The 27,126-nt window shown below is 54.2% G+C and overlaps 2 protein-coding genes across 8 annotated transcripts; one reads left to right on the top strand and one right to left on the bottom strand.

Moving 5' to 3' along the window:
* Positions 1-203: 203 nt before the first annotated feature.
* On the top strand, positions 204-8,021 carry CORO6 (coronin 6). Of its 5 annotated transcripts, none has more exons than XM_039886192.1 (11): positions 204-420; positions 1,558-1,818; positions 3,242-3,364; positions 3,811-3,940; positions 4,035-4,216; positions 5,401-5,520; positions 5,962-6,066; positions 6,157-6,302; positions 6,647-6,704; positions 6,807-7,037; positions 7,126-8,021. In XM_039886192.1, the coding sequence occupies exons 2-11, from the start codon at positions 1,621-1,623 to the stop codon at positions 7,246-7,248; spliced, it is 1,416 nt and encodes a 471-aa protein (XP_039742126.1). In that variant the 5' UTR covers positions 204-420; positions 1,558-1,620; the 3' UTR covers positions 7,249-8,021. The 5 variants fall into 5 exon arrangements, with proteins under 5 accessions (XP_039742126.1, XP_039742125.1, XP_039742129.1 ...); XM_039886191.1 differs by having other exon boundaries at positions 7,123-8,021; XM_039886195.1 differs by lacking the exon at positions 5,401-5,520 and having other exon boundaries at positions 281-420.
* Positions 8,022-8,239: 218 nt separating this feature from the next.
* Positions 8,240-25,394, bottom strand: ANKRD13B (ankyrin repeat domain 13B). 3 transcript variants are annotated; one of them, XM_039886188.1, is made up of 15 exons: positions 24,776-25,394; positions 15,018-15,153; positions 14,801-14,925; positions 14,670-14,715; positions 13,885-14,028; positions 13,606-13,795; positions 13,462-13,528; positions 12,322-12,403; positions 11,467-11,531; positions 11,108-11,238; positions 10,827-10,984; positions 10,547-10,699; positions 10,270-10,433; positions 10,116-10,192; positions 8,240-9,618 (listed from the first exon to the last, which is right to left on the bottom strand). In XM_039886188.1, exons 1-15 carry the CDS (start codon positions 24,887-24,889, stop codon positions 9,390-9,392), a joined length of 1,881 nt encoding a protein of 626 aa, XP_039742122.1. In that variant the 5' UTR covers positions 24,890-25,394; the 3' UTR covers positions 8,240-9,389. The 3 variants fall into 3 exon arrangements, with proteins under 3 accessions (XP_039742122.1, XP_039742124.1, XP_039742123.1); XM_039886190.1 differs by having other exon boundaries at positions 9,421-9,618; positions 10,284-10,433; positions 24,776-24,919; XM_039886189.1 differs by lacking the exon at positions 8,240-9,618 and having other exon boundaries at positions 9,644-10,192; positions 10,284-10,433; positions 24,776-24,919.
* Between the last annotated feature and the right edge of the window lie 1,732 nt (positions 25,395-27,126).

The following is a 27,126-nucleotide window of genomic DNA, read 5'->3' as shown; positions in this document are numbered from 1 at the left end:
CTCTCTTAGCGCCCAGCTCTGGGTCTGGGAACCTGGACCTCTCCAGGCCACCCGCGTGGCATCGAGGGCGAGAAAGAAGCGTGCACACGCACAATTACTTTTGACGCTTTTCGGCCGTGCAAATCCCGCAGCGCTCAACTTTCCCGCCGCTGGAGGGAGCGGAGCAACTCTGGCTCCGCCCCCTGGCTGGGCCCCGCCTCCGCAGGTTGATGGCAGCAGCAGCTGGGACTGCAGCGGCGCCCGGCCCCGAGAGCCCCGAGTAGCGGCCGGAGCTCGCAGCCGAACACCCGGGCCCCAGACGCCGCGGACACCCGGAGAGGCGGTTCCGGCGCCCTGACGCCCCTCTCAGCCCCAGCGCGCCCCCAGCCCCCTCCGCAGAGGAATCGCAGCGTGAGCGCCTCTCGGCCAGCTCAGGACCAGGTACCCCCCACCACGCCGCCACCGCAGACAGCGGAACGGGCGGGGTGTCGCTGGAGGGGGCACAGGTCCGCGCCCCCTCCCCCCGGCCGCCAAATTCGGTCCCGGGCGGGGCAGACTTGGTGTTTATATTTGGATGGACGTCGGCCCTCGCAGACACCTCGTCTCACAAGAACGCAGTGCCGGGGCAGGAGGCCGGAGGAGGGTGTGGGAAGGCCAGGCCTCAAGCCTGGGGCTGCAGAAGCGTCCTGAAGGGCACAGGGATGCCCGGGGCTGGGGAGGGGCAGGAGTTAGTGGCTGGGCTTAGGAAGAGCTCTGCAGTGCCCCTGGGGAAGAGGTAGGGCAGGCCCTGGCTGGAGAAAAGGCACCTCACTCTCCCCACTCCAGCAAATCTGGCCCCAGGGGTGAAGAACCCCACCCCCAGGAGTGTTAGTAGGAGACAGGTCCCAGAGGAGTAGCGAGATCTAAAGTACGGTGGTCAAAAGTCAGAAGACCATGGTTAGGGCCTTTTGGAGAAGTTAGTGCAGAAGGGAGTGGAAGGAGGAGAGATCCACCTTACCCTATATCCCCACAATAACATGAGAGGAAATCAATGAAAACAGCAGGAAGAACTCAAGTTAGCTGACAGAAGGAATTTCTCCTTGGCAAATTTTTAGAAAAAGGCAAAGACCCATCTACCTGAACTATGCCAGAGATGCAGAGTTTACGATCTTGGAGGGCTGCTGTCCTAGCCCCATAGCTGGTCTTGGGCCAAGACCCCAGGGCCCAGGCCTCTGATATCTGGGAGATAAACTACTTCTGTGAAAAAGATGCTCATCCAAGGCTGGCAGTGGGAGGGCAGCCTGGCATTGAGGCTCCTCCCCAAACCACTTCAACGTCCAGGAAGCTTTTGAGTCCAGTCGGGCTCCATTGCACACCACCCCCCCAGTCTGTGTCTCTAAGGGGAAGTCAGGCCCCAAATTCTTGCTCCTTGCATTAAGTAGCACTTTATAGGTGGCAAAGAACTTTCCCATACCTTAATCACCTTGAAGAAAGCTCCCTGCTTCTAGGACCAGACTCTTTATTAACTTATACCCAACTCCTGGCCAGAGACCCTTCTCACTTGCCATCCCGCCCACATACTCTTCCTCCCTCCCACAGCTCACAGGACTAAGGACCAAAGGCATTTCTGGGCACTGAGATCCTCCATCTCTGCCCCCAGCCATGAGCCGGCGCGTGGTTCGGCAGAGCAAGTTCCGCCATGTGTTTGGGCAGGTGGCAAAGGCTGATCAGGCCTACGAGGACATCCGTGTGTCCAAGGTCACATGGGACAGCTCCTTCTGTGCCGTCAACCCCAAATTCCTGGCCATTATTGTGGAGGCTGGAGGCGGAGGTGCTTTCATCGTCCTGCCTCTGGCCAAGGTGAGGGATGAGGGGAAGGAAGCAGGTGGGAGGACACTTGCTGTGGCTGGCCCCTGGAGACTCCTGACAGCAGCCTCTGTTCTCACCTAGTTCCCTTACTCAATCAGGAGGGCAGTTTGTATGGGTTGGCTGTTCCCCAAGCCTTCAGGGACATGTTGGGAGGCTCCCTCACCCTTCCCAGAGCAGCAACATCACAGTGGCCTGCACCCACTCACAGTCCAGCACCCTTTCCCAGCAGGGACCAGGAGGAGGTGCTGGAGATAGCTGGGAAGCAGTGGAGCCAGGGCCTGGCCAGATTCTCTTCCTATCTCTCCTAATGCCACACCCCCTCATTTTTTGGGTATGGGGATCTTTTTCCCCAGCCCGGGGTGACTGTTTAATTAAATCATACCCCAGAGCAGCACACTGAGGACAGGGGCAGGCTCTATCCAGAGTCCCTGGTCACCTCCCCACTCCGGTTCTTGCAGTGAGGTAGAATGAGAGCTAAGGACAGGGGGATACAATACATAAGGCCAGAGCCCTCCCTACCCCAGGGATGGGAGCCAGGCCATGACCACCACCTTTGCTGAGTAGTCTCAAGCCCCTCAGCCATCTCCACCCCCAAGGATGGCCATCCCAAGGCGTGACCTTGACCTGGATTCTGCACCTACACCTTATTAGGGGAGGCCCCACAGGTGGCAGGGTCAGAAAGAGGCCTGACAATAGCCAATGACTCACTCCAGGACAATGCAGACACCATCCAAGGACACCATCCCCAGGGCTCAAATTTCAGCTGAAGCTGCCTCCTCCCCTGGTACAACTGTCATTCTAATGCCACACAGCCACCCCTCTCCCCTATTGCCTGGTCTAGGCCAGTGCCAGCCCCTGCGAAGGCCTCAGAGCCCCCCACAAACAGCCCATAAAGACCAAAATAGATGGGCCCCAGCTCAGGTTGGGGGATAGCAAGTATCAAGAGTGCCCACTGCTTGTGGTTGCAAGGTAAAACCAATGAGATCTGCCAAGGGTGGCTAGGAAAGGGCTGTCAGGCACTGCACTATATGTATTATCTCACCTTGACCTCTTCCTCCAAGGGCTTCCCATAGACATCCCAACTGGGGGAACAGGCTCAAGAACAGCCTCCTCCAAGTAGGTGTTTTGGAAAAGCACTAAACTGAAAGTTCAAGTCTTGACTCTACCAGTTTCTTGTTGTGTGTCCTTGATTAAGTCATATGACCTCTCTGTATCTGATTCCCCTATATTAAATGACTTCAACTGTCTGCCTTCAATGAAGTACAGGAAGTAGGCTGGATGGGGTTGGAGGTTCAGAGAGGGATCCGCAAAGAGAAAATAGATGATAGAGAATTGAGATGTAAACAGGTCCCCTGCCCACCCCCAAAAAACACACAGGAAAGTGGTCCCACATCTTCTTCTCTGACTCCTCCAGACAGGGCGAGTGGATAAGAACTACCCACTGGTCACTGGGCACACTGCCCCTGTGCTGGACATCGACTGGTGCCCGCACAATGACAATGTCATCGCCAGTGCCTCAGATGACACCACCGTCATGGTAGGAGCCAGTTGGACGCTGCTGGGCACTGGGCAGCGGGCAGGGAGGGCTGCCTTACCTGTGCTAGGAAGGTGGTAAGGGAGGTGCTGGGTCCCAGGGCCCTGCCATGCCCAGCTCCCAGGCTATTTTTAGCTACCTGCCCACCCCCTCCCAGGATGCACTGCTTAGGACTAATTATAGCCATGGCCAACTTGGGGCCTGAAGAGCAGGGGGCAGTGTTCTGAAGTCTCCCTGCCATGGTGAATAGAGAGATCTCTGAAGAGCTGGCAGTGCTCCCTCCCAGCTTCTTTTGCCCTAGGCAGGCACCATCACATCTTGTTCTGCATTTGATCCCACTCAAGAAAGCCAGTAGGGTTGGAGGGGTGGGGCAGGGGGAATTAAGGGAAGAACAGAGGGACAAAGTGACTTTTCATCCCACCCACCCTCTGCCTTTTCCTCCTACCCAGGTGTGGCAAATTCCAGACTATACCCCTATGCGCAACATTACAGAACCCATCATCACACTTGAAGGCCACTCCAAGCGTGTGGGCATCCTCTCCTGGCACCCCACTGCCCGGAATGTTCTGCTTAGTGCAGGTCTGGAGGCCTAGGAAGGAGTCTTTACTGTAGATCTGGGGGCAGGGGTGGTAGAGGCAGGGCCCAAGTGATAGTGCTTGTCCATTCTGGGCAGGTGGTGACAACGTGATCATCATCTGGAATGTGGGCACTGGAGAGGTGCTCCTGAGTCTGGAGGACATGCACCCGGACATCATCCACAGCGTGTGCTGGAACAGCAATGGTAGCCTCCTAGTCACCACCTGCAAGGACAAGACCCTGCGCATTATCGACCCCCGCAAGGGCCAGGTGGTGGCGGTGAGTGCCTGGCCGGGCCATTCCCCAGCCCATACCCTAAGGACCAGTGGTCAGGCCCCTATACTTAAAACCGTCTGAGCCCCTGGTCCCAGCTCTTACCTCCCCCACCCCAACCCTAGAGACCAGTGCTCCCACTCCTAGACCCCAGCCCACCATGTCTGCAAACAGCTCCCTGCCTCAAGTAAGCCCCCAGACTGCAGTTATCTGCCCCACTCTTCCCTCCCTTCCCCATTCCTCTCTTAGGAGCTCAGAGGAGGGCTCCTCGATTTGTGATTGAGAAGAGGAGAAGCTGCAAACTATCCTCCCACCAGAACCTGCATGAAACCTGGGCCCCTCACCTATCAGCTGGCACCCAGAGCCGTCCTCTGGGGTCTGGGGCCTGACGTTGGCTGGCAGGCAGACTCCTTCCTACCGTAGTTGACCCGCTGGATGGGAGAGAAGGGGCAACCTTCGCGTTGCTGGTCCCAGCAGAGTGCCCTGGGAGGGCGGTAGCACGTGCCTTACCAGTCTAACACGGGGCGCGCGCGGCACGTGCAAAATCTGCACCGAGTGCGCTTGGCCGGCGGGGGCGGGCTGGCGGGCGCTCTAACTCACTAACCCCGCGAGCAGGAGCGAGCCCGGCCTCACGAGGGCGCCCGCCCGCTGCGGGCCGTCTTCACCGCAGACGGGAAGCTACTCAGCACCGGCTTCAGCAGGATGAGTGAGCGGCAACTCGCGCTCTGGGACCCGGTAGGCCAGGCCGCGCCGGGCGCCAGCACGCGCTCCTTCGCTGGGTCAGCCTGGAGCACCCTCTCAGGCCGTAGCCAGTACTCAAGAAAGCTGAAGTGGAGCAGGGAGCTCTCACCTGGGAACAGCCTCACTGAGTCCCCGGGGAGCCAGTAAACATCTCCTACTCTAGGGATGAGCCTCTGAAAGCGCTTAAGGGCTGGGCATCTGCTGGGAGGCGAGCCTTCCACTTTCTCTGAGCCGAGACCCTCCCCAGGCCCGGGGCCATTCAGGGTCCTGAGGCTGAGCAGGCCCCTTTGTCTCCGTTGCCCCCCACCCCGCCTCACCCACCCTCCGTCTCACCTCCCAGCCCCTGTCCTCTACACCCAAGTCTGCAAGCTGGTTGCTCGCCCCTCTAGGCTCCCCAAGGTAGGAAGCTGGGTGACGCCTCTCCCTGTCTCCCCCCACCTCACCCCCAGGAGAGGTTTGCAGCCCACGAGGGAATGAGGCCCATGCGGGCCGTCTTCACGCGTCAGGGTCATATCTTCACCACGGGCTTCACCCGCATGAGCCAGCGAGAGCTGGGCCTGTGGGACCCGGTAACGCAGCTGGAAGCTTGGGGTTTGTGCCCCAGGGACTGGCATCACGGGAGAGGGACCAGGCGCCCTCTACCCACAGGGCATGCTCACCTGGACAGGGCTAGGAGCGGCTGCCATCTTTGCAGCGCCTACTGTCTCCACACCCCACTGCCCAGTTTTGCCGCATCGCCTGAAGGAGCCCTCGCTGGCGCCCCCACCTGGTGATGCCGAGTCCCTGGGGGTGGTTTGCAGTGACTGCATGCAGCGGCGCGGAGGGGCATATGTACAGGAGCGGGGACTGGGGGTAATGTGTCCATGGGAGGGGCTTGCCGCTAAGTTCACCAGAGCTGCGGTGGAAACGCATGGCAGTTTGGGGCGGGCAAGAAGTGTAAGGAGCTTCAAGGGTTCAGAAGCGGCACAGAAGGCACGATAGGGCTGGTCACGCCTCCTGTGCTCGGGCAGAACAACTTCGAGGAGCCAGTGGCACTGCAGGAGATGGACACAAGCAATGGGGTCCTACTGCCCTTCTACGATCCTGACTCCAGCATCATCTACTTATGCGGCAAGGTGCTTGTGGCTCGGAGGGGAGAAAAGGGGGCTGGAAGGAGATGTGGAGGGCACCTTCCAGTTGCATTTCTGAACCAACTGGTTTTGCAGGGCGACAGCAGCATTCGGTACTTTGAGATTACCGACGAACCACCTTTCGTGCACTACCTGAACACGTTTAGCAGCAAGGAGCCGCAGAGGGGCATGGGTTTCATGCCCAAGCGGGGACTGGATGTCAGCAAGTGTGAGATCGCCCGGTCAGCAGCCTTTGCCCTTCCAGCTTGCCTGTCTCAGTCCCCACTTCCCATCGGAGAAGACACAGGGGCTTCCCCAGTAATGTAATCTTTGGTGAAGAGTGGGTTAGGGAGGAGTCAAACAGGCTCGTTTCCAGTGCCAGCCCTAGCGCTAACTAGTTTGACGTTCTCTGAACTTCAGTTTCTTCATCTGTAAAATGATAAACACCCCATCAGGGGTGTTTTACCAGTTAGGCCAACAATGTGTTTAAAGTGTAATGCATAGTAGGTGCTCAGCAAGTGTTAGCCTCTAAGCCCTTGGTCCCAGGCGAGAGACTGCAGAGATGCTGAACCCCACTCCCTTATAGGTTCTACAAGTTGCATGAAAGAAAGTGTGAACCCATCATCATGACTGTGCCCCGCAAGGTGAGGGCCTGGGAGAGGGGCTGGAAGGGCTCTGAGGCTGAAGGGAGCAGAGCAGGCCCAGAACCCTGCTTAATGATTGTTCTGTCCCCCCAAACCCCTCAGTCAGATTTGTTCCAGGACGACCTATACCCAGATACGCCTGGCCCCGAGCCGGCCCTAGAGGCAGACGAATGGCTATCGGGCCAGGACGCAGAACCCGTGCTCATCTCGCTGAGGGATGGTTACGTGCCCCCCAAGCACCGCGAGCTCCGGGTCACCAAGCGCAACATCCTGGACGCACGTCCACCCACCGGACCCCGCCGCAGCCAGTCGGCCAGTGACTCCCCCTTGTCGGTAAGATCCGACCCAGCTCCACCCTAGCCCAGTCTACACCCTCCCCTTCCACCCAACACAGCTTCTTCTGTCCTCCACATCCCAGCAGCAGCACACCCTTGAGACGCTGCTGGAGGAAATCAAGGCGCTTCGCGAGCACGTGCAGGCCCAAGAGCAGCGCATCACGGCCCTGGAGAACATGCTGTGCGAGCTGGTGGATGGCACAGACTAGTGTAAAGGCTCAGAGCCTGGAAGGCCCGCCCCGGCTTTTGGTCTTGAACAGACCGGGTCTCTCTGGGCTGGGGCCGGGAGCGGGACTGGGAAGGGAACTCCCTCCCTCACAGGAGGCCTAAGACAAATGGAGCCTTGCATCTGTCTGGCGCCGGCAGGTCTGCGTGCCTCGTCCACGACTCAGCAGGAGCTGGCCTTGGGTGGCCCGGGGTGATGGGGCCTCAGCAATGGTGCTGCTTGGTGAGGCGGTGTCCCCTTTGTCCCCCGCCCAGGGCAGGGGAAATGCTTAGTATTAGCTCAATGCTTGGAGATATTGGGGAATTTGGGATTGACCTCAAAGGGGTAGCAGCGTTCCGACAGGTGTCCCAAAAATGACTGAGGAAAATTACAAGGCTTCTCCCCTCTAATCAGCTCACTTGACTCCACTACCCTGAATGGTATGCTGGTAGGGTGTCACCCCAGTTCTACAGACATACACAACCCGTTGGCTGTAGAGCTGGACCCACTGGTTACACCCAGCAGAGGGCTCTCTTCCTTCTTCCCACCCGCAGGGGAGAGGGCGGCTTCCTCGCTGCCCGCTTCGCCCACCTGAGAGCAAACGGGAGAACTGGCCTGAGGAAGCAGGTACACACACACACACACACACACTCACACACACACACACACACACACACACACACACACACACACTCAGCTCACACTCACACTGCCCCCAGCCCTCTGTTGTGGCCTTGACTCTAAGAGGAAATTAAATCTTTTACTAAGTGCTCAAAATGTATCTCCTGTATGGGTGGGGGTGAGGGAAGACAAAACCCTCCAGCTTCTGCAAATGCTACCCCCAAGCTCCCAGACCCCCTGACAGATGCACCCCTGGCTGGGCTCAAAACCCACCAAGCATCCTCTTACCTCAGTCTTCCCCACACTGAGGTTCGGAAGGAGCCCCCAGACCTCAGGTGGGCATTCTCCCCAAGTAAAGGCAGGTAGGAAAAGGCTTGGGTTTGAAGCCTCTTTAATTTGTGCCTCAGAATCAGTCTGGTGCCCCTGGCATCAGGGAGGGGGGTGAGAGGAACAGTTTCTTTTTGTTCTTCCATCCCTTTTGTGTCCCTTCTGAACCTCCCTGGCTGAGCCAGGAAGGCCAGTATGAGAGAACCCAGACAAGGGTTTGCAGTGGGCCCCTGCCCCTGACAGGGTCTGTGCTTCTCTGGGTGGGTGGGTTGGGGCAGGGGAGAGCCGGGGGTTAGCACCATTGGATGAAGGGTTTTAGAGTCAGCCCCTGGTGGGGGCAGTGGGACACACAACCACAGAGGGCTAGCAGCAGCTGGTGGGTAGGGGTGGGTGGTGGTACTAGGGCCCTGGGTGACCCCTCTCGGTCCAGTCTAGTATAGGGTCTAGTGTTTGCCCCCAGCCCAATATGTCCCCCCATTTGCCAAGACAGCATGAGGGAGTCAGGCCTTGCCCAGGTGGGTGTGTTGGGGGGGGCGCACCTTGGGCACCCTCCCTGACCACAGAAACGTGTCTTGAGGAAGGGGATTCCAACCTTTGGCCGCCACAATTGAAACCGGGACCACCCTGAGACCTGGGAGGGGTGTGGGGGGCTGGGGGAGCCAGGCACCCCGCTAAGTGCACTTGACGCTGAAATGCTGGGGTGGGAGAGGGGCTGGGCCCTTGACGTGCTGGTTTGTGTCTGGAACAAAGCAGCAACACAGCACGTGGGGAGCTCAGCTGTCCCCCGCCTCCTCCTCCCCCAGGGATGAAGAGCGGAGATGCAAAGGCTTGACGGGCAGTGTCCTGGAGTGGGGTCAGTGAGCAGAAAGTAGGGCTGGCCAGAAGGAGCAAGGATGGGGACACTGCTCCTCTAAGGTCCCCTCTCCGGCTTGAACAGGCCTGAGCCCAGGGGAGAGGGGCGGGGTCAGGACACAGCAAAGCAGGGAGACCGGGCCGTGCCAGCTGCCTCCAGGACCCTGGCCCAGAATGGTACTCTGTGGCCTTGCCGAACCCCTCCCGGTCCTGTGCCTAGTGCTTCACTATGCCCCTGTGGCGGTGGCTCCAGCCTCTAGCCGCATCTGGGCAGGCATATGGGGCCAGAGAGTGTCTCGCTCCGGGACGGGTCACACGTGGTGTGGCCGAGGGCCTGCAGTGGCGCTACTGCTCTGTTAGTGAGAGCTGTAGGATGCGCTCCAGCTCCTCCTCCTCCTGGCGCACGCGCCGCCGCCGCTCCTCCTGCTCCTGCGCTGACAGCTCCATGGCCAGCCTCAGCTGCTCGTCGTAGGTCCGGAACACCCGGCCGCTGGGGCCCGGGCCGGGGCTAGGCCGAGGGCTGGGGACCGCGGCGCGGGGCGCAGGCTGGCGTTGCGGCGTGGGTGGGGTGCTCCTGGGGGTGGGGAAAACACGTCCAGGGCTCTGGGCGCACCTGCCAGGTGAGCACAGCCGGGAGCCAGCATGGAAGTCCCAGGATACCTCCAGTGGAGGTGAGGAGTCCCATTTTATCTCCTGGGATCCTATCCAATTGTGGCAGATCCTAACCCCTACAAAGCTCATCTTCCCAGTGGAAGGTGGCCCAGGGCATGTGGGCATCTTCTAGAACCCTGGCCCGGACATCCTCTTTGGTGAGGGTCTAGCTGCCACAAGGCCTGGCTCCTCCTCCTGGGCCTTTTCTGGAGTACTGTTCATCTACCCCAGTATCAGGAAAGGGTAGTGATAGAAGCCATCTTGATACCCGTAGGGTCCCCGGTGAGAGTATCATGGTTTCTCTGGGCCAAGAGGGACTACTCAGCCGGCAGTGTCCTCGCCTACTGTGACAGGGTACGGGGGTACTCTGTACATGTGGGGTGGAGGGATAGGCGTCTCCAAATCCTGGCAGGTACTGACCTGTCCTGTCGGTGCCCCTCGTAGGACATGGGGTAAGTGCCGGGCTTGCTGTTGGTTAGTGCCTCCCAGATGGTGACCTGGAGGGAGGGGGCGTGGGCCAGTTGGCTATGGTGGTGCAGCCGACTGGTTGCCTGGCACAGCCGCGGGGACACACCTGGTCATACTCACTGCCCGCCTCGAGCAGGCTCTGCTGGATGGCGAACTGCAGCAGGTCATCATCATCGTCACGGGTTGCCGACTCCCGTTGGCCTCCCAGCACGCTGTAGCCACGAGGGGCCTCAAACAAGGCTGGGGAGATCTCGCAACCGCGGCACGAGGCTGAAGGCAGGCTGGAGTCAGATTGGCTCCCCAGGAAGGGGCGGTGAGCACTGGGGGGTGTGGGGGGTGGAGAGACTAAATGGAAGGAGGGCTCAGAGGAGGACAGAGCTCACTTGTGGAACTGGAGCTGCTGACACTAGAGGAGTCGCTGCCCGGGGAAGGGGTCTCGCTGCCGGGGCTGCCTCGCACCAGTGGCACCGGCTCGTCGCAGCCATTGAGGTTCCCGAAGGTGATACGGGCGTTGAGGATGTGGAAGATCGGGATTTCTGAGGATTAAGAAACCATCAGGTACCACAACCTGCCCCCTCACACCTTAGCACCCCCAAACTCTTTGCCTCATCTAATCCCCATACCCCTAACAGCCGCTGAGAGGAAATGGGGTGGAGGTCTCACCAATCTTGACAGGGAAGCCAGGAGGCAGGCGCAGGGTAATGAAATCCCGGAGCTTGGCAAAAAGTGCATTGCTGACAGCCATGAGGTCAATGATGGGGGCCACCTGCTCACACAGGGACAGGGGATGCTCCTCACACAGCCACAGCTTGGCCTTGAACCTGCCCCCCCCGGATCCCAAGGGGTGAGGGACATTGTAGAAGCCATGGCCTCCCAGCATCTTCTGGAGCCCCTGCCCAGCTCTGCCCTGCCCACCCCTCCCCAGCACCAGCAGGGGGCCTCACTTCTGTGTCTTGGTGGTCAGTTCCATGGGGCGGCCCATGTCTCGGTTGCCAAGCTCAAAGTTGGGATTGAAGTACTCTTCTGCAGTGATGGCCGTGGGGTTGGCTTGGCTCAGAGTCTGAGTGATCAAGGTCTGTACCATACCAGGAAAGACCCATGAGCCCTTCTCTGTCCCTCATTCCAGGCCAGACATTTTATTACAAGCCCTGAAACTGTCCCCACTACCACTGTGGAGCTGCCATGGCCTTGGGCATTGTGGAAAAGAGGTCCACACAGGCCATGCTAAGCAGGATGCCTCCCAGGCCTCCTCCTGAGCCACATTCACACCCTTCCACCCGGGATACCCATAGCACACACTCACCCCATTTTGAGGGCCCCCATGCTGCTCAGCAATTCCCAGGAAGGACTGCAGAGGTGTTTTACAGCCTACAAGAAATGTGGCATCTCAGAGGACACAGAAGCCCTCAGAAGTGACAGCACCCAAGACCTAGGGAGGAAGCTGGTTCCTGGGGGAAGGGGAGATTGCTTATCCACACCACACATCCAGGCATCTTCATCTGAAGGTGACTGAGGAGTCCAAAGGGCAGGGCCAGGACCACTATAAGCACATCTGAAATAAAAGTAGGCCTGGGGCTCAGGGTGAACTTCCCAAAGTGTCAGTCTCTAGGTTGGTGACACTGGACAAAAAATACCTGCCTTTGGTGAGCAGTTTTAGGGTATGCATGGGAATGTGTATGTTTTGCTTCAGGTACTTCCATATTAATGACTTCATTTGTTCTCCTATGAGGTAGGAATTATGTCTCTCCACTTAGACAGACTAACTGATGCCCAGAAAGTCAGGGGTGGTATCAACAGGTACAGGACTGTCAGGGCCCCCTGACTTTCTCTGCCAAGAGTATATGTCCCACTAGACTGGAATGGCCAATAAATAGCATCATGACATTTCTCTCCCTTCTCAAATCCAATGCAGACATTGTATAATGTAAATCAATTCTGTCCCATTGAGCCCAAATGTTGCTCAATGGGACATTAGAATCATCTTAGCAGCACTCCAGGCAGCCACCAACAATCATTAAGATTTGGCACTTGAACTGAAACCTATTTACCTAAAACAACCGCCCCGGCTTTTGCTAGGATGCCAGAGGGAATACTGATGGAGGTGCTCGAGTGGAAGCTGGTTCTTCCCACCTCCCACCAAATGCCTCTACCTCATTACCTTTGACCTTGCCCTTGTGCTGTTCTGAAAGATGCTCTGTTCGTGTCCGGGTAATGAGTTCCACGTTGGATGCCCCATATACCTGGGGAAAGATGAGGAAAGGGCTCAAAGACAACTCTGAAACCCCCGAGGGTATCCTAAACACTTTCTGCAAGGAAAGGTGGTTGGGTGGGGAGGGAGAGCTGTTTGCTCCCATCTCCAGGCCTTTGGGTAAGTACTCTCCTATCTCAGGGCTTTTTTTTTCATTCATTCAACAAATACTTTGTGAGGAACCTTTATGTGCCGGGCCCTGAGGCAGGCATCAGGAATACAGTGCCGAACAAGCACAGCTAGACACAATCTCTGCCCTCTTGAGGCTCACAATCTAGTTGAAGAGACAAGAAGATGGACAATTATAATATAGTGTGGTATATGCTCTGGTGTGGGGAGCACAGAGCTGTGGGAACAAAAAGCAAATACTTTGACTCAGCCTACAGAACCAAGGAAGGCTTTCAGAAAGAAACAATACAGAACCCTGCAGTATCTTAGTCCCTTCGTTTAGCGGAGGCACCATGTGGTCCCACATGAGTGATGTGGGAGTCCCAGAGTAACTGACAGTCTTCTTAGGGGTATAGGCCTGGCTTTGGAGTCAGGCACTTAGGGTCTGAACCTCAGCTCTCATGGTTGTGCGACTTTGTACAGGTTAGTTAACTACCTCCAGCTTCCATTTCCTCATCATAAAATGGGCTGATATCCTACTTCATAGAGTTGTTGTGAAGATGAAATGGGATACCGTTTCAAAGGGCTCAATGAACATCTGTAAAATGGGAATAATAATAGCCATACCCAAAAGAGTTGTTGCTAGGATTAAATGAGCATGCATGTGTACGTGTGTGTGACATACATACATACATACATACGTACGTACGTACGTACGTACGTACATATAAAATGTCAAAATAGTGCCTTGAACATGAATATATTAAGTGCTCAATAAATTCTGGCCTTTCTCATCAGTTACCTCTTAGTCTAGTGCCCTTCCCTCCATGCTGCATAGCCTCTGTACCTCCAAGGCTGAGACAGGGTGGTCAGAAATCCCCTGCCCCACTCACTGTAGGCAAGATTGTGGTGGGGTCTGGCACCCAGGAGCTGGGGTCTCACCTTGGCTTCGTACCCATTCACCATCTCAGTCTTCTCACTGCGCCAGCCTAGGATGCCAGTCTTGTTCCTGGGAAAGCAGAGTAGTCCAAGTGAGGGGGCACCTCACCAGGCTGGCTCCAGGCTATCAAGGCCATGCCCACTCACCTCTCAAAGGAGATGTTCTTGGTGTCAAGCTGTGTGGTGACGACGGGTGCAGTGAGCCGGCTCAGCACCTGCTCCTCAGTTGGCTGGGCAGCAGCCAGCAGCAGCTCGCGGTCCTGCCCGGCCAGCGCCAGAGTCTCCGTGTATACCACCCGGCGGTCATGGTCAATCTCCATGACCACAGCATTTGTATCTGCCAGCCACAGAATAGCACAGGGGGGTCAGGGGTGGCATGGAGCTGTCTCCAGCCTCCCGCCCTGCCTCACTTCCCGCCTTTCTGACCTTGGCCCCTGAAGACGAAACTACGGTTCCCTCGCTGCCACGTCATGTGGTCAAAGCCCAGGAGTGTGGTGTCTACCCGAAGGTTCTGCCCACTCTTCCACACTTTGTAGGTGTCACTAGGGCAGATCTTGGATACTAGGGGCACTAGGTGGAAGGAAAGGTCAGAAGTGGCTTCGATTTGCCTGGACCACCCAACATGGGCCACCTCAGGGCATGGGGGTCAGGGGTGTGTCTGAGAAAGGGTAAGGGAACTGGTGTGAGAAAAGCCCCTCCCCCAGTGACTCCCACACAAACATAGACTACAGTCACTCAGATAGGAGCAATCTGGGGTCAGGGACAGGTGCGTCTCAGCTACCACCAAGTCCCTAGTATCTACCATTTGTTAATTTGTTCATTCAATCTTTCATCCAACAAATATTAACGAATATTCCAATAAATATTTATTAAACATGAACTATGTGCCAGGCACTATTCTAGTCACTGGTGATTGCAACATTGAACAAGACAGGAACCCTGCCTTCTTGAAGCATTGTGGCAAGTAACAAACAAATGAGCAAATCATTATAAAGTAAAGGAAATAATAATAATGGAATTGAGACAGTGTCTGAGAAAGTGTCTGAGACAGTGTAGAAAGGCCTAGCTGAGGAGCAGGCATTGAGCTGAGGACTAAAAGAAGAGGAGCCACAGAAAGAGCTATGAAAAGAGTGCTCCAGGCAAGGGAGCAGCACGTACAAAAGCCCTGAGGTGGGAGAGTGCCCAGAGGGGCCCCCATCAGCCCCTCTTACCCCAGCTAGTGAATTCCCATTTCATCTCCACGTAGAAGTCCTGGGCCTGGAGGACAATAAGGAGAGTGACTAGTCTTTGCCATAGTCAGGGTTCAGGGCTAAGATGGGGAGACTGAGAGGCTGGCCCTCACCTTGCGCAGCTTCTCCAGGAGCATGGGGATGCCTGCCAAACGCTTCACCACCCTCTGGTAGTCCCGGTACCGCAGCACCAGCTGCACCAGCTCCAGGTCTCGGGTACTCACAGCTTCTTGAAGCACTGGGGGAGAGGGAGGAAATGTCACAAGGCAGGCGAGGATCTGATGCCGGGGAGACCCTGGCTGTGGGGCCGGAGTAAGCAGGGGTGCCTACCCGTCCAGCCGCTGCGATTCTCCCTGCCCACATCTGCACCGTGCGCCAGGAGTACTCGGGCACACTCGAGGTGCCCCAGCGTAGTGGCCAGGTGTAGAGGAGTCCGCCCACGGGGATCCAGCTGCTCGATGTCCACCTGGTGAAAGAGGTGAAGAGATAGCCTTGGTCACTTCTGAGGCAGCCCATCTGAGCCCAAGAGCCTCCAAGCAGGCGGCAATCAACTGGCTGCCCTGCTTTGTCCATCTCACAAGGCAATGGAAAAAACAGGCACAATGAGCTGGGGTCAGGTGAGCGAAGAGGGGCCTACAGGGCAAGTCAGGAAGTATCTCTGAGAAAGGGAGGGCCTTCCTTCTTTCCTGTCCACCTAGGACCCCTGACTAGGTTCATTCCTCCAGTGTGCTGCCTGCGAAGAGTAAGCTTGGGGCTGAAGGGTGATCTAGAAAGGCTTCCGGTTAAGGAGGGCACCTGAGACAGGATCTATCCTAGGGGCCCAAGACCACACCTTCAGGAAGAGCCAGCAATTTAGATCATTGACACTGAATGAAGGTTAGCAGACAACTGCAGTAATACATCAATAGGAATGAAAGAATATGTTCATCATACAACTTTGAACCCATGTCCTGTGCCTGTGGAATGCTATGTATTAACATTTTTATAAATCCTATTACTGTTTTGCAAATAGCATGATTACACTATAGGAGTTTCTGTTGGGTGATAAAAGCATATGTTTATTAAATATAAATATATAAATATATTTATGGAATCTAAGACTTCTAGTTAAAGACAGTGAACCGATTGAATGCATGTAACTCCTCCTCTCCTTCCCAAAACTTGATTAAATGCCAGGAAAAGGCTTCTACTCCAACCATGATGAGATAACTAAATTACCCTTCAACTATAAACGGAGAAAACTATTGCCTCAAAATATATAAAATAATTGTTTTCAGATATTAAACAACAAGTAGTCCAGGGCTGTGATCCCTGAAATAAGAGAAACAAACAATATCCTAAGATTGCCTGGGTTTCTACCTGGAGGAATATTCAAGACTGAAATTCAAAGAGGAGAATCTCCAGCAGAACATGGTAGTCTCACTCAAGAGTTGAGGAAACAATAGTTCAGGGAGACTGATGTAGCTAGAAGTTGCAGGGAAGAGTTCTAGGAAGGAATGAGCTATGCAACAAAATTGCTCCAGAAATCTTCATGGGGTCCCTTTGGGTCTTTGGTAAATACTAAACTTCATATGTGTAGAGTGAAACTCAACACAACCAGGCAGAAAAGGAGCAATAAGTTGATAAATTCTTAGAGCTCACCCAGGGCAAGGTGACGTTCAAGCTCCAACCTGCTACAGTGGAGAGTACTTGTTATTTACCCAGGGAGGGTATTCAATAGAGACCCAAGAAGGGTTATGCCTTAGTAGTAAGGCTAAACTATCTCTAGTGAAAAGGCTCACCTAGACCCAATCTAATAAAAATTTAAAATAAGTTGAAAAGGATTGAACTGATTTGCAAGTAACTTGGTCTGCCAGAATAAATCCTAACACTCTTTAAAGACAGACAATAAAATCCAGATGTGTAATATCACGACATTGACCATGTCCAACATCCAGTTTAAAATTACTAGACATGCAAGGAAGAAGAAAAATATGATCCATAATTAGGAGAAAAATCAAGTAACAGAAACATATTCAGAAATAATAAAGATGATGAATGGCTTAATATGCTCAAGAGTTTAAAGGAAAACATGAACATAACATTTATGGGGAAAGAAATAGGAGGTAGCAAGTATAGTATCTGAAATGAAAAAACCACTGAGTGAAATTAACAGTAGATTAGGCATTACAGAATTTTTAAAAATCAGTGAACTTGAAAACACAGCAATAGAACTATACAAACTGAAGCACAAAGGAGAAAAAAAAAATACTGGAAAACATGCAAAAAGCCTCAGCAATCTGTGAAATACTACAAGGCTCTACCGTAAGTATAACTGGAGTTCCAGAGGATAGGATAAGAAAATGGGGTAAATAAGGCAAATTTAAAGAAATAATAGCCAAAACTTTTCCAAATTTGATTTTTTAAAAACCTACTGTAGTGGGTTGAATGGTGGTACCCCTATCAAATATATGTCTGTATCCTAAGCCCCAGAACCTATAAATGTGACCATATTCAGAAAAAGGTCTTTAGAGATGTAATTCAGTTAAGGATCTCAAAATGAAATTAGCCTGGATTATCCAGGTGGCCCCTAAATCCAATATCTGTCTTTATAAGACACAGAAAGGCAAAATACACAGAGAGGCAAAAGTCCATGTGGCAATGGAGGCAGAGACTGAAGCTATACAATCATAAGCTAAGGTATGTTTGGAGCCACCAGAAGCTTGAAGAGATAAAGAAGGATTCTCCCCTAGAGCCTTTGAAGGCAGTGGGGCCCTGATGACACCTTGAGTGTGGGCTTCCAACCTCCAAAATGATGAAAGAATAAATTTTTGTTGTTTTACCACACCCTGCCTGTGGTAATTTGTTACAACAACTAATACAGTGATATATCCACAGAACCAAGAAACTTAATGAAATCCAGGTAAGACAAACATCAAGAAAACTACACCAAAGCCCATCAAAATCAAATGCTGAAAACTAATAAAAAGATAAAAAGAAAATCTTAAAAGCATTTTAAGAAATGAGACACGCTATGTACAGAAGAACAAATATAGGATATACTATACACTTATCATCAGAAACCATGCAAGCTAGAAGACAATAGAATGACATCTTTAAAGTGCTGGGGGGAAAACGTCAAACTAGAATTTTATATCCTGTGAAAAGTACCTTCAAAAATAACGGGGACATAAAAGAGTTTTGCGAACAAACAAAAGCTAAGAGAATTTATCACCAGAAGATGTTCAGGAAATGTTTAAGAAGTTATTCAGGTAGAAGAGAAATTATACCAGATGAAAACTTAGATCTATATAAAGAGTGCCCCAAACAAATAAATTTGTGAGTAAGTATAAGAATGTCAATAAAATATTTAAAACTTACAAGAATAAAGAGATGTCAACAGATGAGAAATTTCAGCACATCTTTAGAACACAGAAAGTGGCTGGGGCATCATTGACTTAGAGCAGCGGAGGGCACTCACAGGCACTCACAGAGGGGAACCCCAGTGAATAGCAGCAAGCCAGATCACCCCCTAGCACCCTTGAAAGGTACAGAACATGCAGGCAATGGGAACACCAGAGATGAGAGTGAGATTCAGAGCTGAATACAGAGCACTGGTTAAAATTCAGAACCCCTGTCCCCACTATCCAATCTTGTAAAGCTGGGAGATGCTCCTCTTCCCCTCCATAGGATGCCAGGGGTTTATTCTCTGTAGAAATTGAGCTTGAGATGCACTGGACTCAGGGACATTGGCCTGAGGATGAGATCATGGGGCTGAAAACAGGTGAGCAGTGAAAACCCAGTCTCTCCCCTGCCTTTGGTCCTGACCCACTGGCAGCCAGACTACACACCACTGCTCCATCCTACCCCTAGCAGGAGATTGGCGAATTCTTCCTTGGAGAAACTAGAGGCACCAAAGACCTCTGGTTACAGACACTGGAGAATCCTGCAGTAAGCAAGCAGGCCAGCTTGCCACCCAGTTATCTGACAGTAGCACCATGCATCAGTGAGCTCCACAGTCCCATTCTTAAATATGCCCCAATAGCCATGGGTAACTGGACATTTGAGGAAAGCCACCAACATGAAAGGAAACAAAACATGAACGTGGATGCTAAAAACCCAGAGGAAACACTGTCATGCAGGAAATAGAAGAGAACATTTTTGGAGGAAAACAGCAATTTACATCCTCAGAAAAATATGAAAAGATAATTGTATTCATGAGACAGAGTAGGACATCCTGACCTTCCATGACTTCTCTTCCCCTTGCTTTCTTCATTCCAGCTACTCCTGGACAGCTGCACTTGCCCCAGTTCTACCATCACAGAAAACAATACCTCAATTCACTCCCTTTTCAGGTAAAAAAAAATAGAGAGAAACAACTTTGAAACTGTTTATCTCTTCCTTTTTTCTCACCTTCTATATCTAATCCATCAGCAAAACCTGACCTTATAGGCTCTACCTTCAAAACAGATCCAGAGTCTTCTCAGTTTCATCGCCTCGCTTCCGTCCTGTTGTAAGCACCCTCTCTCTTACCTGGTGGCCTAGCTGCCTCCTCGCTGACCTCTTCACTCCTTATCTGGTTCCTCAGGTCTATTCTCTGCATGGCCCATCACAGCTACTGCGATCCTTTGAAATGGTCTTCAGGCTCTGACACCCTTTAGCTTAAAACCTTCCCACGGCTTCTCATACAACAGCCCTGGACATCTCCTTGAACTCATGTGTTCTCCCACCTCTCCTCCAAAGTCCACCCCTGCACACCAGCCTTCCCCGCAACCATCTTCTCCTGAATACCCTAGACAGCCGCAAAGCTTTCTCCCTCACTTCACTCAGGTCGCCGCTCAAATGTCTCAAATGTCACCTCCTAAGAAAGGCCTGCCTTGACGACCCATCTTAAATGACAAGTGCTATTTATCAATTGCCCCTTATCCTGCTTCAGTTCTCTTCCGACATTAAATTGCTTGTTTGTTTTTTCATTGTCTCCCTCACCTAGACTGTAAGCCCCACAAGGGGAGGGGCCCTCTCTGTTTCGTTCAATGCTATATCCCCTGTCCCTAGACAGTACTTGGCACATAACTTGTGCTTAATAAATATTTGTTAAACAAATGTATAGATGACTATATTTAAGGGGCAATGGGGAGAGGCAATAAAGTATAAAATTGATAAGCCAACAAATAGTCGTAGAAGTATATTGTTTATAATTATGGAGGTAAATAACAGAACAGCCTAAAAAGTTCAAAGTGGTCACCTCTGGGGAATGAGATAGAGAGGTGGGGAGAGGTGGAGTGAGGACGGCTGCCTTTCACTGTAAGCCTTCTAGCAAGAGTTAAATATTTTAAAACACGAGTATGAACTCCTTTATCAAAAAGAAAGCATTTTAAATAATTTATATAATTTTTATAATCCTGTGTTCACATTTCTTCATTTTTAAATATTCCAGGAGCTTCAAACCAAACTGTGCCTGGCCCCTGTGGCTGAGATATGAGCGGCCCTCCCACTGCTCCTCCGGGCCAGCTCCCCGCAGAGGGAGGCGCTGTTTCCAATTTGCCTGTAATGGGTTGGGCTGGGCTCCTCAGTCCCGACCTGGGTGGGGTCCTGAGCCAGGGGGTGGGAGTGGTGAAGGACCTACAGTTTCTGAGCTGGCTGGGCAGTTAGTAGGAGGCCTTCCCATGGGGTTGCAGCTGAGCTATCCATGCCTCCCACTGGCCCTGCCCCACATGGTCTGCTGCTGCTGCTGCTAATAAGGCCCCAGGGAGCTGGCAGGGCACCCTGCCTGGCCCCAGGGCTCCAGATGCTGCCTGTCTCCCACCTCCTCAGGTACCTCAGCTCCAGGCTCCAGAGAGAGACTGGCACTGCCTGTGAGACAGAGGTGCCCCTCTGGCCCCCACTCCTCAGAGGCTCTCCCCACTACCCTCCTCAGAGTCCCTAAGGCACCACTGGGTTATGCAGGACGCATGTTCCAGGGCCAACATGCATCCTGCATAACCCAGCCAAGCCCCAAAGAAGCTCCCCTGACCTGTCCAAAGCAGGGCCTGCAATAGAAGTGGCACCATGCCCTGGGCCCAGGTGGGAGAATTCATTAATTTCCTCAGCAAAGGCCTGCAGCTATTTAATTGCTGGAATTAAGAGGTTTCCCATGAAACCTAACACCCAGCCTTTCCCACCAAGAGAATGGAAACTGCACCCCAGCAGGCCTCAGCTGGAGTCAAAAGCAGGGTTCTTTCCTGCTTAGGAGCCAGGGCTCCTTGGACAGACAGCCCCCCTGCTTTCATTCAAGCAAACACCTGCGCACGCTCACAGCATGTGTGTACTGTTACCATAAGAATATACACTCATACTCCTGCCTCCACACTCACAGTACATGTGCACTGGAGGTATGCAAGCACGTTCGTGCCCAGCTGCCCTCTGGCTCTGCAGGTGTCTACTCATGTATAACACACGTTTGTTACCAGCATATTGCACATATACACCCTTTGCACCCACATGCACTAGCAGGGTATTTTTCAAACTTGTTTAGCATTAGCAGAATCCCTTTGCTAGGTGCAATCTTGCAAGGACACACCAAATTTATAGACTAAACACAGGTGCTGGAGAAGAAGGGTGAGGAGCTCAGAGTGTGGGGCCTTGCCTGCTCAGCCTTTCTCTCCTTTCCCTGCCCCCTTTCTTATCCAGCCCCAGGAAGGACAGACAGATAGTTTGGTGTAGTTATTGCTTCTAAACTCTCCCACTTGACCATGAGGTGTAGGGACAGGTATGCCTGAGTCGCTCAAGAGGGAGGGAGGCAGGATGCTTCCTTGAGCTAAGTTGAGCAGGTAGGGGTAGTACCTGCTAACTCTCCCTCTACCCTGCCCCCTCCATTCTGTCCCAGACCCAGACACATTGATTTTTGGTTTCCGGGGTTTGTGGCTCCTTCCCCTGAGCTTCCCAACTCACCAGCTGTGGTGATGGCCCACAACCGGAACTGTCCACTTTAAGGGGAGAGGGGATCACAGATGCTCTTGGCCAGCACAGATACCTTGAATGGGGCAGCCTCTGCCTAAGCATCCAGGGGCCCCACAATCCTATTTCTCCTGCCTCTAGGTCAGAAGGATGAACTGGAGAAAGAAGAAAGAAAGACCATGGTGGAAGCAGCCCCAGGAAGAAAGAAAATGTTCCCTTGGGACCACATCTGACCCGCCTCCCGCTCTTCTCTGCCCTCCCACAGGGAGCTATGCAATCTAAACTCTACCTCCCACCCCAGGGAATACCAGGCACTGGGGACTCCAGAACCAACCTCGGGGCCTTGCCAGCCAAGGGGGAACTGGTACATCCTGTGGCCTACAACCTTGTCCCCTTCCCAACCTGGCAGGGCATGTGAATAGCAGGAAGCAGGGCACCCAGCAATTATTATACAGCTGGGTGCTAGCTAAGGGTGGTCATGGACCCTTCTCTTCACTAAAACAAAAACAAAAATGCCCACTGAGCACCTCCCATCTCCCTGCTACTCCCTGCTTCCAGCCCCCAAATGAGCTGGAGGAAGGGTGTGGCTGAGCAAAGCTCATGAACCTGCTCTGAAGCCTCATGCCATGCCCCTCCTCGGGGAGCCAGCATTGCCACACCTGCCCAGAGGAGGGCCTCTGCGGGGCTTTCTTGGAGTAAAGAATAGGCAGCTACGCCAAGTGAAGATAGGGAAACCCAGCTGCTTGCTGTGTGCTAGAGGAAAGCTGGCTATTTTCTGTGATAGTTGGTGCCAGGAGAACCAGAAGTTGGGGACCCCCAGCTGGAATGCCAGGGGTCTGTGAAGGTTTCATTATGATGTTAGGTGGCTTCCCGCAGTCCCATCCCCTGCAGGAAATGGCTGGATTGGGCACCCTCGGCTCTCCCTGGGAACCTGATGCCCTGGGGACTGAGCAATGCACACTTGGATCCAAGTATCATTCTGGGTCAGTCTCGGAGCTAAGATACAGCCAGGAGCCTCTCCCGCCCAGACTGATTGGCACTCCCCTTATTGGCATCTCCAGAGTGAAGGAGATGACTGGTCTGATTCCTTTGTGGTTGAACAAGGGTTAACCTCAACCAGTGCCCTATATTCCCCTTGGCCTGGATAAGGGCAGGTGGTATCCATTTCAAGAAGACACGAACTCACCAGGGTGGAGGGGGTGGGGATGGAATGAATCTGATGCCTGGTTTCCGTGACAGCCCAAAGAGAAAAGAAGAGGAACACACTCAGCAGCCCTAAACAACCCCTAACTACAGCGGGTCAGTAGTCCCCACCTCAACCTCACCCCAGCAAGAGGGCTGCTGACCTGAGGACTATCAATCAGAGGCTTGGGTGAAAGACTTTTCTTCTAGAGCATTTTGCTTCTCTCCAAGCTGCAAGAAAAAGACCACCCTCCCCTCCAACAAAGGAGTGCAGACTGAGGCATTCTGGAGATTCGGCCTCTAGCCCTCTGCCCCACAATCATTCAGCCCACCATCCTTCAACCATCCCATCAAGAAGTTCCTTTCAGATCAGACTTAAATCCCTCCAGCTGTAACCTCCATCAGAGGCTTGTCTTCTTTTGCCTTCAGGGGAGGAAAGCAGAGAATGGCCAGAAGAGACAGGGCTGTCTGTGTTTCAGCACCCTGCACCTCAGACTGTACTTCCCTGATCACAATCGCATCACCAGAACGAGGTCTCCTTGAGGGCAGGGGCTGTTTGTCTTTGTTCCCCAGGACCTACTACTTTGACTTCACTTCCTTCACCAGGCTTCTATGGCTGAAAACTACTTCCTTGATGATGGACAGAGACATGAGCTGAGGGGCAACATGGAACATCCCTGTGTAAGCAGAGGTATAATGGAAGTGGACATTTCAATCAGCCTAAAGGTTTGGACCTAAAGGTCATTCCAACATTTCCTGGGACTGTTATGTAGAGCCGAATGCTATGCTGGCCTGAGGGCTCAGTAGTGGACTTCAGGGACACATTCTGACCCTTACCTCACTTGCTGTATAGTGATATCCTGCTCTCTGCCTCATTCTTCCCTTGGGAAGCAGATGGCTGCTCAGACTGAAATTCCTGTGACTCGGGAAGTGGCCCTCAAAAGGCATATTCCCAAAAGGGACAACTCCTGAACAAACTGCTCCCAGCCCATGGCCCTGAGGTCTCAGACCCAGGCCAAGTCTGCAGGCCTCAAGGTGAGACAACCCAGAGCAGGCTGAGCCAGTCTCTGGGTCCTGTCTCTCCACCCTGGAGAGAGTCATCGATGCCACGAGTGCCTACTTGTGGCCTGGAGGCCAAGGACAGAGTTGGGAAGTACCTGTGACCTGTGCCAGCCTTGATCCTGAAGAATGGTCAGGAGACCTCACCTTACTCCATCTTCTTGGAGGCCACCGTCCAGCCAAAGCTGGCTGACCCATTTGTTCTCACTAACTAGCAGGAACCAGAGCCCGCTGTGTGTGAAGAACCTCAAATCTTTCTTGTGGCCAGTGACCCCCAGCTTCCTCAGAGCCTAGAAGCCAGGACCCAGCACCAGAGGGCAGGAGAGCGCCTTTCAGCACCTGGACAAGGCCCTCAGGGTTTCCCCAGGAGGATCTCTCTCCACTCCCCATTCCGGAGCCCGCTCTGGGGTCTCAGGAATCCAGGGGCTCTGCCCAGTCTGAGTAAACAGACTCTTATGGTGAGAACAGAGGGCACTGGGTGGGGCTGGGATGCCTGGGAATGTTACACAGCCTATTCTCTGATCCTTGACTTGTGAACCACCCCCCCCACCCCCCACGCAGGCCTTTCCCACCTCCACACACTCACGCGGGAGGTGTCGCTGCTCAGCTGAGTGGGGCCGATTCTCCCACTACAAGGAACACAGACCTAGCTGGCAGCCCCTCCCCGCAGCCCTCACTGCCCCAGGGGAGGAGAGGCACAGTGTCCCGTACCCCAATCTTAGAGGGTCCGGGACACATGCGGGTAGCCTGTCCCGGCCGGAGGGGAGCGGGCGGGGCCCGTCCCCATCACCCTCTCCCGGTCCACAAGCACAAAACCCGCGGTTCGAACAAAGAAGCTCCGCAAACTAGCCGGGGAGGCGGGACAGCCCGCGCCGCGCCCTCTCCCCACGCCCCGCGGTAGGGTCCCCGCGGCGCCCCAGCGGCGCTCTTACCTGGCCGGCGCAGACCTCCTTCTCCAGCTCGCGGTGGCGGTTGTGCCACACGAGGAAGTGCAGCGGATACTTGCCCTCGGGCCCCTTCCTGGCGGAGGCGTTGGCGGGTATCATCGCCCGCTCCTCATGCCGGGGCCGCGGCGCCCGGCCCGGGAGGAGGCTCGGCGCCGGATCCGGGGCTCGGGGCCGTGGGGCAGGGGGGCGGGCGCTGCCTGCTCGCAGGGCTGCGGCTCGGGCATGTGCGAGCGGCGCCGGCGGGCGGGGGCAGCGTGCCAGGCGCGGGGCGGGCGGCGCGGGGCGCGGGCGTCCTCGCAAGGCGACGGCGACGGCGGGCGGCGCCGAGAGGCCCCCACCCGCCCGGGGAGAGAGCGGGCACTCGGCGGCGCGGCGCGGCCTCGCGGCTCGCCTTCCACACCCCCGCACACAAAGACTCCGCTCCGCGGAGAGAGCAGGCGCCCGCAGCGGGTGCTGGGGCGCACCGGGCTCTGGCCTCGGGGACGCCGCCGCCGCCGCCGCCGCAGGGACGCGCGCCCGCAGACCCCCGCTCTGTGGAGCCGCATAGCCCGGCCCTCAACCGGAGCGGCGGGCGAGGGATGCGGAGATGCGGGAGAGAGAGGAGGGGGACCTGGGTGCCCGGGACTGAGCTTGTCACAGCTCGGCCCCGCGGCATCATGGGGCTTGTAGTCCACCTGCTAAAACTGGGGGTGGCGGATGGCAGAAGAGGATCCTGTGCTGTCCCCCTCACCTCATGAAAGCGTAGAGAGGGAGTCAGGCCTGGCCGAAATGAAGGCATCATCCTGATGGCAGGTGGGCTGGAGCGCAACCTCACCCGCTGGCAGTTCGCCTTTTGCTGAGGATGAAGGGGGCTACAGGCCTTGCTTCAGCATTGCAGGAGTGCGGGAAGGTGTGGCCTTTAGGATTGAGTTTGGGCCCCAGTGGAACGTGAGGAAGGATCTAGATTCCCAAAAAAGAGTGACTGATCAGGGACTCCTGAGAATGGTGGGGGGCATTAGTACCAAGGGTCACTGGAGCAAACAGGGGTCTGGCACTTGAATTATTATATAGGAGTCTTCCCTGCCCTCTTAGGAAACTAAACTCCATCTTCTGCACTTGACATTGGAAAAAGAATGTCCACTAAAGCTGGGAAGACAGTGCCCCTCCTCCATACACTGTCCTCTGAAAGGTCCAGAGTGGGGCTGGACTGAGAAAGCAGCAGGTGGCAGCTCCCCACCTCGACCCTGTGTGGTCCCTTCAGGAGAGGAAATGACTGATTCCGGAGATTGTCTCCTTTCTGAATAACCCCAGGGCAGAGAGGTTCTTCCAGGTAGATCTCTGCAGACGCTGTAGTAAAAATGGATTTGGCCCCTGTGGCCGCCTATTGCAAGGGTGGGAGGACCTAGAGGCTTAGCCCAGTCCCTGGAGGGAGGAAAGACTGGGATGTTAAAGACACCTGAGTTCTAAATCCTCCTTACTAATTGCCTAACCTTAATTGAAATAAATTGCTTAAATTTTTTGGTTTCTCAGACCACTCACCTTTAAAATAAAACTGGATACTACCTCCTGGGTTGAGCTAAAGAAAGTACCTGCCCTGGAAACGATGCATCCCTTCCCTAACCAGGCGGACTGAGACAGGTTGTGGGGACTAGACATAGTGCCTTTTTGAGCCCACCTTAGAACAAGACAGGAATAAGGAATTCCACACCAGCCCTAACTTAGAAAAATCCAAGAAGTGTTTATGTGGGAGGTGCTAGCAAAAGCTTGCAAACTCTTTACGCCTCTCTCAGGTTTCTTTGTGTGGTCTTCTCTCCTTCCTCCTCCACACCCGGCAGTGCCAGGTCCCGGCGGCGAAGGATGAGGGAGAAGTAGATGGATGGCCTCGCCCCTTTCTCCAGCCGGGGAGGAGACAGCCGGCGTGCGTCTCTGGCAGACGGGGACCGCTGCCCACCTCTACCACGAGGGGTCAGCAGAGTGTCGTGGCTGCAGCCAGAGTTGGGGAGGGGGCTGGAGCTAGGGAAGGACGACTAGGAGTGGCCGGGAGAATGCCTGTACGTTTCCTTATTAAATTGTTTTTAGAACCTTGTGTGTGATTTCTCTTTAACTGTCCTGCTTCCTGAGGTGACGATATCTCCAAAGAGAAATCCTGAAATCCTTTTATCCCTAGCCCCAAGCCCAGAAGCTCAGCCGTGGCAGGGCTGGGGGCTTCCGGAACAAAGTTGGGAGTAGATCCGTGCCTGGGCCAACCAGGAGATGAGGCGCGGCGCGGGGGCGGGGGAGGGGGGAGGATGTTAGAAAAAGGGTGAATCATCTTTTTTTCCCCTGAAAAGTCTTGGAGTTCAAGGAAACGGGGAGCT

Source organism: Pteropus medius, unplaced genomic scaffold, assembly GCF_902729225.1.
Source record: "Pteropus medius unplaced genomic scaffold, Ma_sr-lr_union100, whole genome shotgun sequence".
Lineage (NCBI taxonomy): Eukaryota > Metazoa > Chordata > Mammalia > Chiroptera > Pteropodidae > Pteropus > Pteropus medius.
This window is presented reverse-complemented; position numbering and strand designations above follow the sequence as displayed.

Coding starts and splice junctions, on each gene's coding strand:
- CORO6 (XM_039886191.1), top strand. CDS start 1,621: ATGAGCCGGCGCGTGGTTCGGCAGAGCAAGTTCCGCCATGTGTTTGGG. Junction 3,365..3,810: donor CAGATGACACCACCGTCATG/GTAGGAGCCAGT, acceptor CCTCCTACCCAG/GTGTGGCAAATTCCAGACTA. Junction 5,521..5,961: donor AGCTGGGCCTGTGGGACCCG/GTAACGCAGCTG, acceptor GTGCTCGGGCAG/AACAACTTCGAGGAGCCAGT.
- ANKRD13B (XM_039886188.1), bottom strand. CDS start 24,889: ATGATACCCGCCAACGCCTCCGCCAGGAAGGGGCCCGAGGGCAAGTAT. Junction 14,029..14,669: donor ATGGGAATTCACTAGCTGGG/GTAAGAGGGGCT, acceptor CCTTCCACCTAG/TGCCCCTAGTATCCAAGATC. Junction 9,619..10,115: donor GAGGGGCACCGACAGGACAG/GTCAGTACCTGC, acceptor CCCCACCCCCAG/GAGCACCCCACCCACGCCGC.